Source organism: Carettochelys insculpta, chromosome 2 (genome assembly GCF_033958435.1).
Source record: "Carettochelys insculpta isolate YL-2023 chromosome 2, ASM3395843v1, whole genome shotgun sequence".
Lineage (NCBI taxonomy): Eukaryota > Metazoa > Chordata > Testudines > Carettochelyidae > Carettochelys > Carettochelys insculpta.
The window spans coordinates 163728454-163745246 of NC_134138.1; the positions used below are offsets into that span (position 1 = coordinate 163728454).

The 16793-nt window shown below is 46.5% G+C and overlaps 1 protein-coding gene across 1 annotated transcript; it reads right to left on the reverse strand.

Annotated features, from left to right (window-relative positions):
• Positions 1 to 665: 665 nt before the first annotated feature.
• FRRS1L (ferric chelate reductase 1 like) lies at positions 666 to 15157 on the reverse strand. Its single transcript, XM_074985475.1, has 5 exons — positions 14965 to 15157; positions 7372 to 7456; positions 6738 to 6876; positions 1565 to 1811; positions 666 to 838 (listed from the first exon to the last, which is right to left on the reverse strand). Exons 1-5 carry the CDS (start codon positions 15155 to 15157, stop codon positions 666 to 668), a joined length of 837 nt encoding a protein of 278 aa, XP_074841576.1.
• Between the last annotated feature and the right edge of the window lie 1636 nt (positions 15158 to 16793).

Consider the following 16793-nt stretch of genomic DNA (forward strand, 5'->3'; position numbering starts at 1 on the left):
GGAACAGCCCTTTATTGGAGAGCAGTCCTTACTAAAAAGCAGTGCTGTGGCATACCCTGACTTCAAGTTCAGAAACTGCATTTACAGGTGTACTATCTACACCACAAGTATTTAACAGGTAGTATTTCCCCAACTTTTACATCCTAAATGGAAAGAAATTATGTAATAATTTGATTCTATATGGCCATCACTAAACTCCCTCAACATACACCCACAATTTAAAAAAAAGCATTTTCCATTAAACTAGCAGTTACATTGGAAGTGGTTTAGTAACAAAGAGGAAGCCGTGCTAGGCTATACACTATCAAAACAAAAAGCAGTCAAGTAGCACTTTAAAGACTAGCAAAATAGTTTATTAGGTGAGCTTTTGTGGGACAGACCCCAATGGGTGTGTCCCACGAAAGCTCACCTAATAAACTATTTTGCTAGTCTTTAAAGTGCTACTTGACTGTTTTTTGTTTTGGAAGTGGTTTGTTTCTTGTCCCTTGATTATTCTGAATTACTTGGCACATCTTTATTGGTCAAAGGAGAGGTTAGTTCCTTGCCAAAAAGATGAAATTGGCAACAAAGCCGCGAGACGGTAATGTGATATGAATCCCAACAGAAAATGCATCCATCCCAAGGAACTCTAATTCTCGCTATTTTCCATACCTACCCAGCTGTGATCACGGGGTTCCCATCAATAAATAAAACGTAAGTGCAACAATAAGAAGCAAGCAGAACGGAGAAGAAAAGGTCTGATAGGCAGCAGATGGCATAAAAATGTCTTCATACTTGTAAATACTGACTACATGCTCTGATACAGGTGGTGAGTCTATGTCATGTCGTGTTATAGAACCTTTAACAGACAAAGAACAAAAGAAAAGAATTGGTGAGCACAACGTGAACTAAATCACTTCTGATTTCCTCTCTTTCCCACTAGATTACTTCACTTCCTCTTATTGCTAGTTACTATAACAATAAAAATGTCATAAATTTAAAAAGTTTCACAAGTTTCTGGTCAAACAGGAAATTTTCACAAAAACATAGCATGAAAGCAACCATTAACATAGAGTCAGAAGGTAAAGCTTCGAATAAATCATAAAAAACCTGAACAATATGTGTCAGAAGAATCACGAGCTAGTCATTTTGAAGCATCTACAATCAAATTTAACTCTTGGAAGTAGAAATCACCAAAGAGAGTAGCTGAGCTAGGGTTACCATATTTGAGCTTTCAAAAGAGAGGACATCCCTGATGGGGAGTGCATTTATATCAATATCTACCAACTCATGTTTTATTAATGAGCTACAGTAAATATAGTACATTCATACAATATGAGTTCATAGATACTGACACAGACACACTACCTCTGAGAGGTGTCCTCTTTTTTGGAAGTTCATATATGGTAACCCTTCTGCTAACAGCTTGTATATGACTCATCTTGACAATGCCCCCTTAATTGACATATGTACACACTGCTATTGTAAACAGACATTGGAACGTCATTTGCAAACTATTTTAATTCCTTTTATAGCAATGCAATACATTTTAGAATATAGTCAGGGCTGCATACTGTCAACTTACCCTGAATTGCTGGACCCCAAGCAAACAAGTAGTACCAGCTCAAGTGAAGATCTACAATACTTTCATCTCTAGGAACATACACAGGACGTTTAAATCTACAAGTTACACGGTTGTTTTCAAAAATCCCTTCTTCATCTCTGGCTGGATTTCTCTGGATCTCTTTAGCCCACTGACCAACATTATAAAAGTGCTGAATTCGGACCCTTCCATTGTCATCATGAACGCAAGCCATAACATCATCTCCGCCCTATATGGTAAGAAAGAAACAAGTCTAAGTTCTATCTTTCAAAAGTTTTGAAAGTTAGGGGGAAAAAAAACCTTCAACAACAAGCAATAAGTTTTACTCACCATAAAAGTATTCACTTTACAAGTGAAAATTATGTAACAGTTGACCATAACAACAGCTCTAGTTCTCCCTCTCATTGCACAAATCCTAGGTAATTTCTCCCAGAGACTGTGCAGCAAAAATCAATGGTAATATTTATTGTCTCTCTCTATTTATGGGTATGCAAGCCACTTTCTGATTTTTCTCAAGAATTACTTTCCCCAAGACATGCACTAAATTCTAGTAGGATGGCAACTCCATGATTATAATTGATGTAACAAGAAAGACAAAGAAACATTTTTTTTGGTTTAGAATACATAAACTTAACAGATATTGTACTACCAAAACCAGGTAAGAACAAAACTTTTAGGGTCAAAAGTCTACTACATTAATGCTATATATTTAATCCTCAGCAAACAAATCTAAAAAAAATCTGACAGGATAATTACATAGCTGCAAAGAATCCACTTTAACTCAAAAGTAGTGTTCCTTTAACCTTCCCAGATGATCTATCACCTAAGTGCAAAGTAGGAATTCAATTAAACAAATGGAATACATAAAAGCTTAGTTATCCAGCACCCAGATAACTGGTACATTTGGTTAACCAGCATGCTGGGGCTGGCTGCCTGGCCACGGCCAGCAGAGCATGCCAAATTGGAGTGGGGCCACATACCCATTGCCTAGCTTAGGGAGGCGGGGTAGGGACAGAGCAGGGCTGGATATCGGTCCCAGATTGACTGTCTGGCACATTTTATTATCCAGCATCCCCAGTTCCCTTGGGACGCTGGATAATAAAGCTTTTACTTTACTATACAACACTAATGGGACTAACCAATGACAAATTTGCTCCTACACATATCGCAGGCAGTGACACAGAAACACAGTTAGAGAAACAAGCAAATGGATGAAAAATAAGATATGACAGTTACCCGGCAGGTTATTCACAGAAGTACTATATTCGTAAAAAACAATGAGCAGTCCTGTGGCACCTTATAGACTGACAGATTTTTTGAAGCCTGAGCTTTTTTGGGCAAAGACCCACTTTGTCAGATGACCATGAAAGCTTATCTTCCAAAAAAATCTGTTAGTCTATAAAGTGCCACAGGACTTCTTGTTGTTTTTGCGGCTACAGACTAACGCGGAAACCCCCCGATACTATATTCCTCAAACAATTATTCAAAAACATTATTGATTCAGCAAAGACACTCCAATCATTCAGGGCATAATTTTACTTCCAAAAGTACAGACCTCCAGAAGCGCTAGCTTCAGAAATAAATCTTAAAGTCGCATAGACTGTTGGCTAGTAACGACTGGGTTGCTACCAGTGGTGCAGATGTTAGGACTTCTTAACAACATACAATGCATTCACAGTACTACTGCAGTGGTGGGTAAACTGTGGCCTGAGGTCCACATGTGGCCCATTGGGATTCTGTGCATAGCCCATGAGACTTTTTATTTACCATTGCGTGCTGGTTGCACATACCAAATGTAAGAGCTGTGTGCACCCTGTGCCCAATCAAAGAGCTGCTATAGTTCAGGCTGCCCTTCCCCCTTGAAATTTCTAGGCATGCAAGCACCATTAGCAAACCTAACCTGTCCCAAGAGACCATCTTGGTTATGACAATGTTTTGGCCCACTCACTAGTTTAGGTTCCTCATTACTGTACTAGCAACGTTTCACACTGAAGGAGGAAATAATGCCTACTGACTTTTTGCTTAAGACTGTTCTTTAATGCATGTTGCAAAAGATTCATAACTGTCTTGGCTCAGCTAATCCTTGCAGCTAGGGTTGCCAGATGTCCTCCACAAAAATACCAGACACAAGGGGGGGTGTTGAATGGAGTCAACTGGGGTGGGGTAGCGGGGCTAGCTGTGGGGGCATTGAGTCTCATGCACCTGCACTGGCTGGCAGCTGGAGCCCCATAAGTGCTGGCGGCTGACAGCCCAGTGCGCACGGGGACTGGGAGCTCAGCGTGTGCTGTGGGGGAGGGTGAGCTGGGGACGGTGGGGAATGAACTGGGCAGAGGGGGGATTGAATGGGGGTGAACTGGGGCAGGGGTGGGTTGAGCTGGCAGGGGGAATAGAGCCCCTGTGCACACCAGCACTGACTGATGGCCAGAGCCCTAGGCAAGGGGGTGAGCTGGGGCTGTGGGGGGAGGGGTTGAGAGTAGCCAGACAGAATCCCGCTGCTCTACCACATCTTGCCCCCCTTCGGTGCTTCAGAGCAAAAAGGACCAAAGGAAACAGCCCAGTCTTGGAATGCCTGAGAGCACAGACGCGCTAATCTCAAGCACCGTCTTTGAGGCCTCAGAGCACAGATGTACTGCCTCATCATGACCCTGAACGGGCCAAAACCAGACAACAAAAGACAAATAGGCTAGCAGACAACCAAGGCCTCAGGCTGCCCTTGACCAGTACCGGTGATTGATATGCCTACACATCGTCCCAGGAGAGGAATCCCATGCCCATAAGAAACGAATGTCTAAATTATCTCCACCTCGCAGGTATGAATTAAGGCCTTGAAGCTCACTGTGAGAACTAGCATCACGAGACGGTCTAACACAACTGGCATCTTTAAGATAAGGAAGAGTGTACGTGACCCAAGGGGTATAAAGAAGGGTCCGGCAGACCACTCTAATTGAGCTCCAATTACCTATACCTGCCGGTCAGGAACGTCTTTGCCTCCCGAGGTCCCAGGGGACACCCTCCTCATACTCTTCTTCCCAAGGGACTGAGTGACAGACGCTGGCCACGCCAAAGTCGGGTAATGCAGGGTTGAGAATAAGACCTGCTATGTGTTTTGCTTTTGCACACATTTAATAATAGATCTATGAATTAAAGTACTTTGTTATATGCTAGCTGCTTGAAACTAAAGAAGTGAAACTATAAACCTTGTAACCATAACAGTTAAGCTTTTCCTTATCAAATAAATAGTAACTGTTAAAGTTTCAGCCTGACTCCTCCTGTTACTGTGCTAAACCGAACACAAACAAAGAACCCCAGCCAGTTTTCAGCGGTATTAGCGTGGTCACTGGTGAGGCATACTGAGAGCTGAGCACTGTGTCATGCCACCTCCATGGGGCAGACTCTTGGGGCACCTGTCAGCCTCCCTGGCTGCCCGCTGTGAAGGGACTGTGTGTCCTAGCAGCTAAAGACTCGGGTGATAATCCTTGGGGCATCCATCAGCGACCCCTGGCTGCCCACTGCAAAGTGACTGTCTGTCCTAGCAGTTAAAGACTACTTGGATGAAGTGAGGGCACATGTGGTATCTCACCCCCGATCATCGCCTAACATTGAGCCAGGCAGGGGATTGAATGGGGGATGCACCGGGGTGGGGTGGTTGAGTGGGTGGCGGTTTGGAGCCCTACACAGCGCGCTCAGGGCTGGGAGCCAGAGCCCCAGGCACAGGTTGAAGCTGGAGCCCCAAATGTGGGGAGGTGAGCTGGGGCCATGGCCAGGGGCAGGGGTGAACAGCGGGTGCACCGGAGCGGGGTGCTTGAGCAGGACATGGCTGGAGCCATGTGTGTGCTGAGCCAGCTGTGTGGGGGGTTGTGAGCTGGGGCCGCACAGGGATTGGGGGTGTGGGGCAGGGTCCATGGGGGTTGGGACCAGGTGGGGGGGTTGGGGCATGGGCATGCAGGTGTGTTGGGACATGGGGTTGGAGCTGGATCCGCACAGGTTGGAAGGGAGCCTCAGGTGTGCGGCTGGAGCGCCCCGCTTGGGGAGGAGAGCTGGGGTACGCCGGCGGGGTGAGCTGGAGCATGGGCATGTGGGGGTGTTGGGACACAGGGGTTGGAGCCGGGTCCGCACAGGTTGGAAGGGAGCCTCAGGCATGTGGCTGGAGTGCCCCACTTGGGGAGGAGAGCTGGGGTACGCCGGGGGGGGTGAGCTGGAACCACAAGGGCAGGGGAACTGGGGGGGTCCAATGGGGGTGAACCAGCATGGCTGTCAAGTGGTGCCGCTATGGGAAGGCAAGGGGAAGGGGCTTTTAGCCCACCTAGCTGCCTGCAGCTGCAGGAAGCTAGGCAGGCTGAGAGTCCCACAGCTTCACATTGTGAGAAACTTGCGTTAAAGCGAGTTTCATGCAAAGCAGAGCTGTGTAAAGTGGGGGATTACTGTAAAATTAAAATAATGGACATTTACATGTCCGGTGTTCTTTGATTTTTTTTAACTGGACAGAGAGCCCAAATACTGGATTGCCTGGTTCAATGCTGGACACCTGGCAAACCTAATTGTTGCACAAACTGCTTTTGGGGAATAAAATAAATACAGGCAATCAAGGATATGGAATAAGGAGTGACACATTAATTTAACTGCCACTAACTTGCACATTCTAATGGAACTGCTAACAAGTGGAAAAACTAGGTGAGACATTAACTGGAAAAGCTCCAGGTTCTCCAGGTGCCCTATTGAACTTAAAGGAGGAGGATTCCAGATTAGGATGACATGGCAAGACCAGCTAGGCAATGGAAATAATTAACAGTTGTTTTTTTACTAGTTGGGTAGAGTAGTTCTAAACAACTGATCAGCTTGGTTATGTTTTGTTTTTTTACTGTAGAAGATGCTGTTTTTTTAAAACACTCTCAGTCCTTAGAAAGAGATTGAGAATTTCTTGCACAAACTTATAACATATAAATTAAACCTTTAAGCACAAATTAAGTCTGAGGTGAAAGTTTATGTAAACACTGACTGAAAAACTGGAAGGTAGAATCAAAGCCCTTATATAACCTCAACTGTAGCAGTCACTGCATTTCATACAATAGTACAATCCAGTACAAACTGTTCCTAGTCTAATACACAAAAGCTTGTATTCTTGTTAGCATGAACAATTATATTTAATTATTCTTACCATTTTCTTGTCTGAGGAAAATCCTACTGCCACCCAGCCATCAGTGTCAGCACTCATCTCGAACTCTACATCAGCTCCTATTCTACGATAACTGAGAAAATAGTCACACGTCTCTGCATTACAGCCAGGTTTGCCATATCTAAATGAAAGAGGAAAACAGAACATGTCTCTTTTTTCACCTTTCAGCACATGAACAGCTTTTTTTTTCTTTTTTGTTACAACTTACCTGTGTTTCCACATCAAAAACTTGAAGAGAGCACGATTTGTTCTTTTTAATGGTGGTGGTCACAAATAAATTTTCAGATACAAGTAGAAAATATCATTTCTATATCATTATGTATTTCATATATAAAATACTATAAGTTACACACAGTGTTAACCACAGTTATCTCTTTACAGTAGGCCTGGGTAATGTTGGCTCATTCTGGTAAGCACTTATTCAAAGGTGTAGTACATTGACCTCATTGGAACTAGTTCTGTAACTGATGATGTAACTGATAGTCTCTGATCATGGTGAATATCTGCCTACAACAAACACTGAGTGAAATGTACATGGGACACTTACTAGTGTCTCCAGTGAAATCATGTAGCATTTGCAAATGGAAGAATATCTACATTTTTATTCCACACCAACCTAAAGCATCCCTTGGTTTTTCCACAATCATCCACTCTAATTTTTGCAAATGGATCCACAGGAGGCGCAGTAGGGAAAGGGTAACCTGTATAATTAGAAACAGAGAGGTAACCGTGTTAGTCTGTACTTCAACAAACAAAGCAGCAGAAATATAGCACTTTAAAGACTAACAAAATGATTTACTTGGTGATGAGCTTTCATGGGACAGATCTGAAGAAGTGGGTCTGTCCCACAAAAGCTCATCACCGAATAAATCATTTTGTTAGTCTTTAAAGTGCTACATATCTGCTGCTTTGTTTTGCTGTATAATTAGAATAAACCACCATTAAATAATGACAGTGGAGTAATACATCCAACTAATGACACAGTTACAATTTATCTATATTAGAATTGTATGTAAGAGTCCCCAGCCAGGATGATTCTGCTAGGCAATGTACATGAACTCAGCAAGAGAGTCACAGCCCTGAGACGCTCACAATCTAACAAGCAAAGAGTAGCTAAGTATTACTGGGCTGGATTACCTTGTTTGCTAAATGCATTTTGAGGGATGGTAGTGTATAGTGGAGCCAGAAGCCACTGCTCCTGAGTCTCCGCTGACAAGTCTTTCCACAAGCCAGGGGTCTGCTATCAGCTCCTTCCTAGCCCATCTTCCACTGCACTTGAGCTTTGTAAACACTGGGGAACTGAGCCCATTACCTCCCTTTTAAAGATAGAGCACTGAAGCTGTCACACATGGCCAATAAGGGTTAAGTAATTTCACAGGCTATATAGCCAATATTCAGCTTTTAGAGATAGGTTAGAAAAGTATGTAAATGGCAATTAGGGCCATTGTGTATTAGGTAAGCTAGAAATTTGAAACGTAAACATGTATTGTTAGAGAATAAGGGATAATAATAAATGTTTGCGCTTATTCACAGCTTGTTAGATTTTAACCATGTAAACAAACGATTCCTGTCTTTTACTATAGCTACTGATTCAGAAATCAAAAGGAACCACTTAATATTAAGAAGAAATGTGGCGATGTAATTTTCTATATTTTTTAAAAGTTTAAGCGGAACTGATTAATGGATATATTACCTTATGTTAATCCATTTAGTTTGTTACTCGTAATCTTTGGAAAACAAAAGGCCTACTGTTTATTCAAAACTGTGTGCTGCCCAAGAACTGCATACAGGACTCTTGAAAACTCAACATTTTATCTCAGATTTGCTTGAGCTTTACAGTAAACTCACTCATAACTGGCAGTCCTGGGACCAGGAGGTTGCCAGATATTTAAATATTCTGGAGATGAGAGAGGTATACCTAGCAATGCATAACACTGAAGAAAAACAAGATTAGATATTAAGAAACAAAAATGCATACAGAGTGCTTTATTTACCAACAACAGTGGCATTGTACACTGTAAACTTATACTGTATATGCTGTATTTACTTTCACTTTACTCTACTTATGGAAAATGTAACTAAAATTTACTCATAGTTAAAATGCTGGTTATTTGAGAGTTCAGATGATAGAATGCCAGATATGAAAGAGGTTACTGTATATTGGGGGACATTTGAGTCATAAGACTTATCTCAAGAGCATGTGGATCATCCTGAGTATGAAAGATTGGACTGAAACTGTGGATTAATTCTACAAACTCTTTGCAGCTATAAAGCTTACTATCTCTATTAAATTGATCTTAGATCTGTACTTACATTTTTATATATACTGATCTTTTAACCAATACTCCCTCTCTTTTCTAATACAGCTTAATTTATTTAATAAGAATTAGCTGTAAGCAGGTATTTGGGTAGGAGTTGGAATATTCATTAATTGGGAGACAACGTGTCCAGACCTTTGGGATGGGTAGAGCTTTCATATTTGATTCAGTTTTCTGTGACAGAGGCCAAACGTTGGGTTGCTTTAAGGCAGGGGTGTGCAAAGCGGGGACATGAAATTTTGTAAGGGGTGTGCAGCATGGTCAGCAGCTGGGTCTCAGGCTCATCCATCTCATTAAAAATACTGAAATATGTTACTGTTCTTATGTGTGCATATTCACATTCATATACTGATTAATGAAGTGTTTACATTCTACAGACTTATTTCCTTACATGTGCTGATAGATTTTTTTTTATATGAACATAACCAAAATTTCCGTCAGTTTGGATTACATTAGAGAGATGGGGGAGGGAGGCTACTAACTGCAGGCAAAAAAAGTGGGGCCGAACGTAAAAAAGTTTGCTCACCCCTGCTTTAAGGAAACTGTGTTTTGGCCTCTATGTAACCAATAAGGTATTACAGAAGCTGTTTTGTGATGGCTTGTGATGCCTCATTCTTTGCTTAAATCAGACAAACTGCAATCTCCAAGTAGCCCCACTGTGACTGCGCTCCCCGAGACTGACTCTTCAAAAACATCTGAAGACACTCAACTCCTATTAACTTCCAATGAGCATTAGTTACCTAACTCTCAGATATTTTTACAAAACCTCCACTAGGAGAGAGTAAATGATTTGCCTAAGGTCACATAGGACCTCTGAGGCAGAACCGAGCACTGAGCCCATATTTCAATTATGGGCAGAGACTCAGGAATGTTAAAAGTATACAGCTGTTAAACCAGTATAGTTTCAGTTCACCAACCCAGGTGTGTACAGGACTACATTTTGTAAGGGGCCTATTTGATTAATTCTGCATTAACGACTAAAATGAATTGTGTATTGAATCAAAGGTAAAAAGATGGTATTAAAGATTTAAAAAACACTGCTAAAATTTGAACACAACCAGACAACAAAAAAGTTAGGGCTGCCAAATCAATTCACGGCTTCATCTGGCACCAGTACTCTTTGTGGAATGAGGCTGAGTGAACACTGTTTTGAAATCCTACATTTTGAATTTCCTGACGTTTCTGGGTTCAGGTTCTCAGCCTTTATGTTGGTATTTGAATTTGATATTCTCTTCTTCAGCTGACAGAGAAAAAAAGAAAGAATTAGCTGGGGCACTAAAAAGTGTTGCAGCTGCATTTTCATTTCCTCTGGAGCTTTAAGTTGCACTGCTCAACAGTAACACAGCCATGACTGTAATAGTTAGAGTTGTGCACTATTACATCACATTATAGTGCTGCAGGCAGCAATGTAACTGAAAACTTTTACTGCAGGCAAACAAAAGAAAGATTTCACTGCCTGATACCTAGGCCATGTCTACACTAGCCCCAAACTTCGAAATGGCCATTTCGAAGTTTACTAATAAAGCGCTGAAATGCATATTCAGCGCTTCGTTAGCATGCGGGCGGCCGCAGCGCTTGGAAATTGACACGGCTCTCCGCTGCGCGGCTCATCCAGACGGGGCTCCTTTTCGAAAGGACCCCGCCTACTTCGAAGTCCCCTTATTGATGGGAATAAGTATGTAGACAAATGTGTAATACTTAACACAAGGCATATTTTTTAAAATTAAAAAAGGACTTCTTCACTCCACGTGAAATTATACACAAGCACAGCTACTCCCTTCCCTGCTCAGGCGTACACCCAAGAAAATCAGATGAGCCTTTCACTGTGCCCCAAAGATCAAAAGGCTTTGTCTACACTAGGCAGGTAAATCTATTACAGATACACAGTTCTAGCTACAGCTATCTCCTTACCTGGCCATCTACACTGAGGGAAGTCAACGGGAGAGTTTTTTCCCAATAATGAGAAGTTATCAGAGGTTGACTGTTGATCCCAGAAAGTTCAACTTCACACATCTCTACCAGATGTGCGAAATTGAACTCCAGAAGACTGATCCTGACTGGGGTAGTGTAGACATACAGTGCCCTCAGATTCTATCCAATGAGCAAAGGAAGTGAATTCCCAAACTAATGGTCCTTCAAACAGAATATCCTTCCCCAACGTCCATCGGTTTAAATCTTAGGGCTCATTACAAGCACCACCTCACTGGCTGACCTCAGCTAATATATGGAACCTGTGGAATTCTGCAGGATGAAGCCCGCAGGGCAAACAGGAAATTGCCACATATCACCTATTGGAATTTTTTCAGAAAGGAAAGAAAGAATGACTCAAGGACAGCAATGTGTAAGCCAGCTATGGTCTGCAAACAGCTCTGTAAAGGTCTTGTTGCCAAATGAAGGGAACACTTCTGACTGATCTAATAATCATCAAGAGTACAAGGCATTTTTCATTTCTAAGAGGAGATCAGTGTGACTAGTACAGCCTTCATATCAACCTGTGGCATAAAGCCACACTGAAAGGAAGGGAAGAGAGAAATGAGAAGCGTGTGCAGTTTCCAAAACGTCTTGCCACAGTTTCTATCAATAATCTTTCCACAGAAAGTAACACTAGGAACAGGGCAATAACTGGTAAGACTACTATGGTAAACAAAACCATAACAACTGTTTGCCTGATGGATACAGGCAATCAGCACTCCTTTAAGGAGTCTAGCTGTATCAACTGATAATGGTTGTAATACTCCTTACTTAATTTTACAAACCAAGTAAGAAGACCAGCTTGCAGGCTGCATCTAGAAAATCTGTGAAGGACATGATCCAGGACTGTGTCAAAGAAGATGACATCTTTATCTCCTCCAGAAATAGTTTTGCAGCCACAAAAGCAGCCCATTTTTGGTCTAAATCAGTCTGTCTTGCCAGCACAGCACATGGACAACTTCTCATGGTGAGGAAGAACTAGCTTTCTATCCAATGAGAGGCAATGACACATGATCAACATATCAAACAGCCAGGAAAACTCTGACAACTGGATTTCACAGGGGCAAAAACATCATTCCTCACCATCAATGTGATTCTTGGCATGATTTTTGCCAGTGATGTTAGTCTTCTATATACTTCATCTGTCGCTGGTCATCTTTATAATAAGATAACCTGTGAAACTCATATGCAAAGACCAAATGCTTGTCTTAATAGAGCACAGGTGGCGGCAGGGCACCTACAGCCCATGGGCCAAAACCAGCCCTGTGGTTAATTTTATCTAGCCTATGGCAAGCCTTCACACCATGGGCTAAACTCCACCCCACCAGGGGGGTGGAGCCACAAGTGCCAGCTCACACTGCTGTGGGGAGAAGCTAGTGCTGCCAAGCCTGTAGAAGTTCAGTTGGCTCCATGCAGCTCCCAGAAACAGAAATCATTTTCCCGCCGCCCCTAGTCAGAAGGCAATCAGGGGAGATTTTTTTTGTTTCTCTCATCCCCAGCATTAACTCCACCGCTCGCAATGGCCAATGAGAGCTACTAGGGCAGTGCCTGTGGGCATATGCAGCACACACCTGGCAGAACTGCCTGGTCACATGAGCTACGTCTACACGGGGATGCTACATCAAAATAGCTTATTTCGATGTAGCGAAATCGAAATAAGCTATTTCAATGAATAGCGTCTACACATCCTCCAGGGCTGGTGCCGTCGACGTTCAACGTCGACGTTGGGCAGCACTACATTGAAGTAGGCGCTGCAGAGGAGCGTCTACACGCCAAAGCGGCCCACATCAAAATAAGGGTGCCAGGAACAGCTGCAGACAGGGTCACAGGGCGGACTAGCACTTCCGGGGCAACAGCAAGCCGCTCCCTTAAAAGGCCCCTCCCAGACATACTTGCACTAAACAGCACAAGATCCACAGAGCCGACAACTGGTTGCAGACCTTGTGCATGCAGCATGGATCCCCAGCTGCAGCAGTAGCAGCCAGAAGCCCAGGGCTAAGGGCTGCTGCACACGGTGACCATAGAGCCCTGCAGGGGCTGGAGAGAGCGTCTCTCAACCCCTCAGCTGATGGCCGCCATGGCGGACCCCGCTATTTCGATGTTGCGGGATGCAGATCGTCTACACGTGCCCTACTTCGACGTTCAACGTCAAAGTAGGGCGCTATTCCCATCTCCTGTTGGGGATAGCGACTTCGACGTCTCACCGCCTTACGTCGATTTCAACTTCGAAATAGCACTTGCCACGTGTAGACGTGGCGGGCGCTATTTCGAAGTTGGCGCGGCTACTTCGAAGTAGCCGGCTAGTGTAGACGCGGCTATGGTGACCACTGCAGAGCATACCTTAGCCCTGCTGAGCGTGCAAAGAGGACCACTTGAGGTAAATACTGCCAGGCTGGAGCCTGCGGCACCCTGAACCTCCTGTCCCAGCTCAGTACTCTCTCCTGCACCATGTCTCCCTCTCAGAGCCTGGACACCCACCTCCCTCCCCAGCCCTGAGCCTGGTCCCACACATCAAACCTCTTGGCCACAGCTCAGAGCCCCCACCACACCAAAATCCCTCATTCCCAGCTCTACATAAAGGCCACACCTCCTCCTGCAACCCCAACCACCAGGAGCCCCTGTCCACACCCTGAACCCCTCAGTTCTGGCCCCATCCACGACTTCTGCATTCCCCCCCGTGAGGCCTCCGATTTTTCTTCCTGTGTGTCAGTGCCCCCCAATAGAAAAAAGGCGTCACACCCCTGGCACAGATCGCCGAGGACACAAGTTAGACGTTAGACTCCGTTACAGAACCATCGGTATAAACGGGCTACAGGAATGAGGATATTCTGCTAAGAGAAATGTGGAACATAACTAGGTCTTCCAGTTTCCGCGTGATATCCAGTGCCCCAGGTCTCCTACCCCTCAGTCGCCTGCGCGAGCCTTTTCCAACGTGCGAGTGCTGGTAACAGACTTGGCATTTTCAGCCTGAAAGGCGGGCAACACCTGGGCACAGCACCAACCCGGGAACACAACCTGGGACCTCTGGAGCGTAGTGCATGAACTGCTACTGCTTGAGCTAAAAGCCGGTGGCGGTCACTCACCCCTTCTCTGCCTAAGTGCAATTACATGGCCCGGTGGCCACCCCTGTAGGCGTGCGGGTCACGCCTGCGCTAGGAGAGACAAGGCTGTAGCCCCACCAAAGAGCAGCCCCGGCACTGGGCTTCTCCGGCGCGCGGCCCGAGCCCCAGCGCTGGGGGACACCCGAGGGGGTATTGTGACCTGAACCCCGGGCCCGGCCGAAGAGCATGTGGGACCCGCAAACAGGCCTGACGCCCAAACGCCGCTTCCACCCCCGGAGCGGCACGTGGTCTCCCTCCCTCCGGCCCCGAGCGAGCGCCGCCGCCGCGCCAGGCCCCGCCTCCCACGCACACGGGCCGGGCCGGCGCCGAGCCCCTGGCCAACGTGCTGAAAGGGCGCGGCGGAGACCCAGCCCCGGCCCCACGCGCGCCGCACCCAGGTCCCTCCCTCCCTCTGCGCCGTGCCCCCGGCTCGTGCAGCCGGACCCATCGCCCCTCCCCCGGCCCAGTGAAGCCAGGCTCCCCCGTGCACCGTCGCGCATCTAACGCCTGCTCCCCCTCCGCCCGGAGCCTGCTACGCTCCCCTCCCCCGCGCGTTCACCGCCCTCGTCCCCCAGCGCCTCTTCCCTCCCCTGCCCCCCCGTGCATACGGCCCCACCCCCTCGCCGCACGCTCCCTCTACCCCGCCCGCTGGGCATTCAGCTCTGCTACCCCCCCCCAGCTCCATTAGTGCCCCCCAGTGCATCCTGATTCCCCCCTGCCCCGGGGGCGCGGCTCCATCCCCCACGCTGCATGCTCCGCCCCCCAGGCACCTCCCCGCCCCCCACCCCCTTGCCGGGGTGCAGCCCCCCCGCCCCTCACCCTCCTCGGAGAGGTAGCGCAGGTCGTAGAACTCGCCGGCGAAGGTGCCATAGGAGGAGTCGTGCGGCTGCGGCTCGTCCCGGGCCCCGCGCTCCCCGTCCCCGCCGCCCCCTCCCCGCGCCCCGCCGCTCTCCTCGGCCGGGCTGGCGGCGCAGGCGGCGGCGGCGAGCAGCAGCAGCAGCGGCGGAGACATGGCGGCAGAGTCGGGCGTGCGGCGCCCCCCTGCGCCTCCTGCTGCCGGCGGCGCCCAGCGAGAGGAGGGGCAGCGGGCTCCCGGGGGTGCGCGCCCCCCAGCTGCGTGCGGGGGGCGCCTCGGGCTCCCCTCGGTCTGTGCAGGGGGCGCGTTCGGGGGGACTGAGGCCAACGCCCCCAGGAGAGGAGCTGAGCCGGAAACGCGGGGGGGGGGGCGTGAACCACCCGGTTCAGGGGTCGGAGGAGCCCCGCGTTCACACCGCAGCCTAAAGACCCCGGATCCCAAGTGAGGGCAGGGGTGGGGGTGGAGACGCAGGTAGCCTGGGGAGGAGAAAGGCCCATTTCCCTCTAACCTGCAGCGCACCCTCCCGTACATCACAGGGGTGCCTTGAAGCGACTCAGGTGGCAAGATCGTACCTGGACAGGGTGTGTGGGGGGGGGGTCGCTAGCTTCTCCTCTTCTTCCTCAGTGATAACTATGTCATCCGGGAACCTCAAGTTGTTAATTCTCATGCTGTGCACAGATATCCCTTCTACCTCTTCCTTGTTCTCATCCGTCGCTTTCTCTAGATATGTGATGAAGATACTCTGTGATATCAGATCTCTTTGTCTCACACCTCTATTTGTTTTAAACCAACTTCCCAACTCTCCGCCCATTCTCACCCCTGCCTCTGCTTGTCACTGATATCCTTCAACAAGGGTATCAGTCTCCCATCTGCTTCATATGACTCCAGCACTGCCTAAGTCACTTTCTGATGTATACTGTCAAATGCCTTCTGAAAATCAATGAAGCAAGTGAAGATGTTCTTGTTCTTTCACGAAGCTTCCTCTGCTGTATGGTACTTGTATCTTTCCTGAATCCTGCTCGCTCGTCCACTAGATGTTCTATCTGTGATCTCAGTCTCTCCATCATCATCAGCACCTTGCCTAAATGACTCATTAGGACAATGATTTGTAGTCTTCCACTCCAATGGACTTCCTTTCTTGTGTATTGTCACTAGCATGGATCTTGTCCATTCCTTAGGTGCCTACCTTTCTTCCCATGCTATGTTACATAGTCGGTGTATTTCCTGAATCATACTTTCTCTACCATATTTAATCATCTCTCTCATGATCTGGGTCGCTCAATGAAATTAATGGGCAGCAGGTTTACATAAGGAAGTAAGTCTTCTTACAACTCACAACTTGTGTACTCATTGCCAGGGGATATTGTGAAAGCCAAAAATATAAGTGAGTTCAACAGAGAATGAGATAAGTTCATACAGGGTATGTCCATCAATGGCCATTAACTATGCTATTTATGCTGTACTGCTCAGCATCATGTACATCTCCTTTGCAATGTCCACAAAAAAAGTTCTTTATTATGGTGGCTGGTCAGAACAGCTCTCTGCAACTACAAGATCCAGTGTTTCAACTTGGCTCCAAGGGACCGCTTGAAGCAGGTTGTTGGGTTTCTGCAGCAACTAAGAACCAGGAGCAAACAGGCAAACTGTATCCTCACGCTAATTTTTTAATGGGGTAAAGGGTGTCTAGTCAACTTGACACCAGAGCAATGGAGCACATGCTAGTAAACAGACATGTCAATAACAGCCGCCTTCAAAACTCTCTAAGACTATGTCTACACAGCAGAGTTATTTT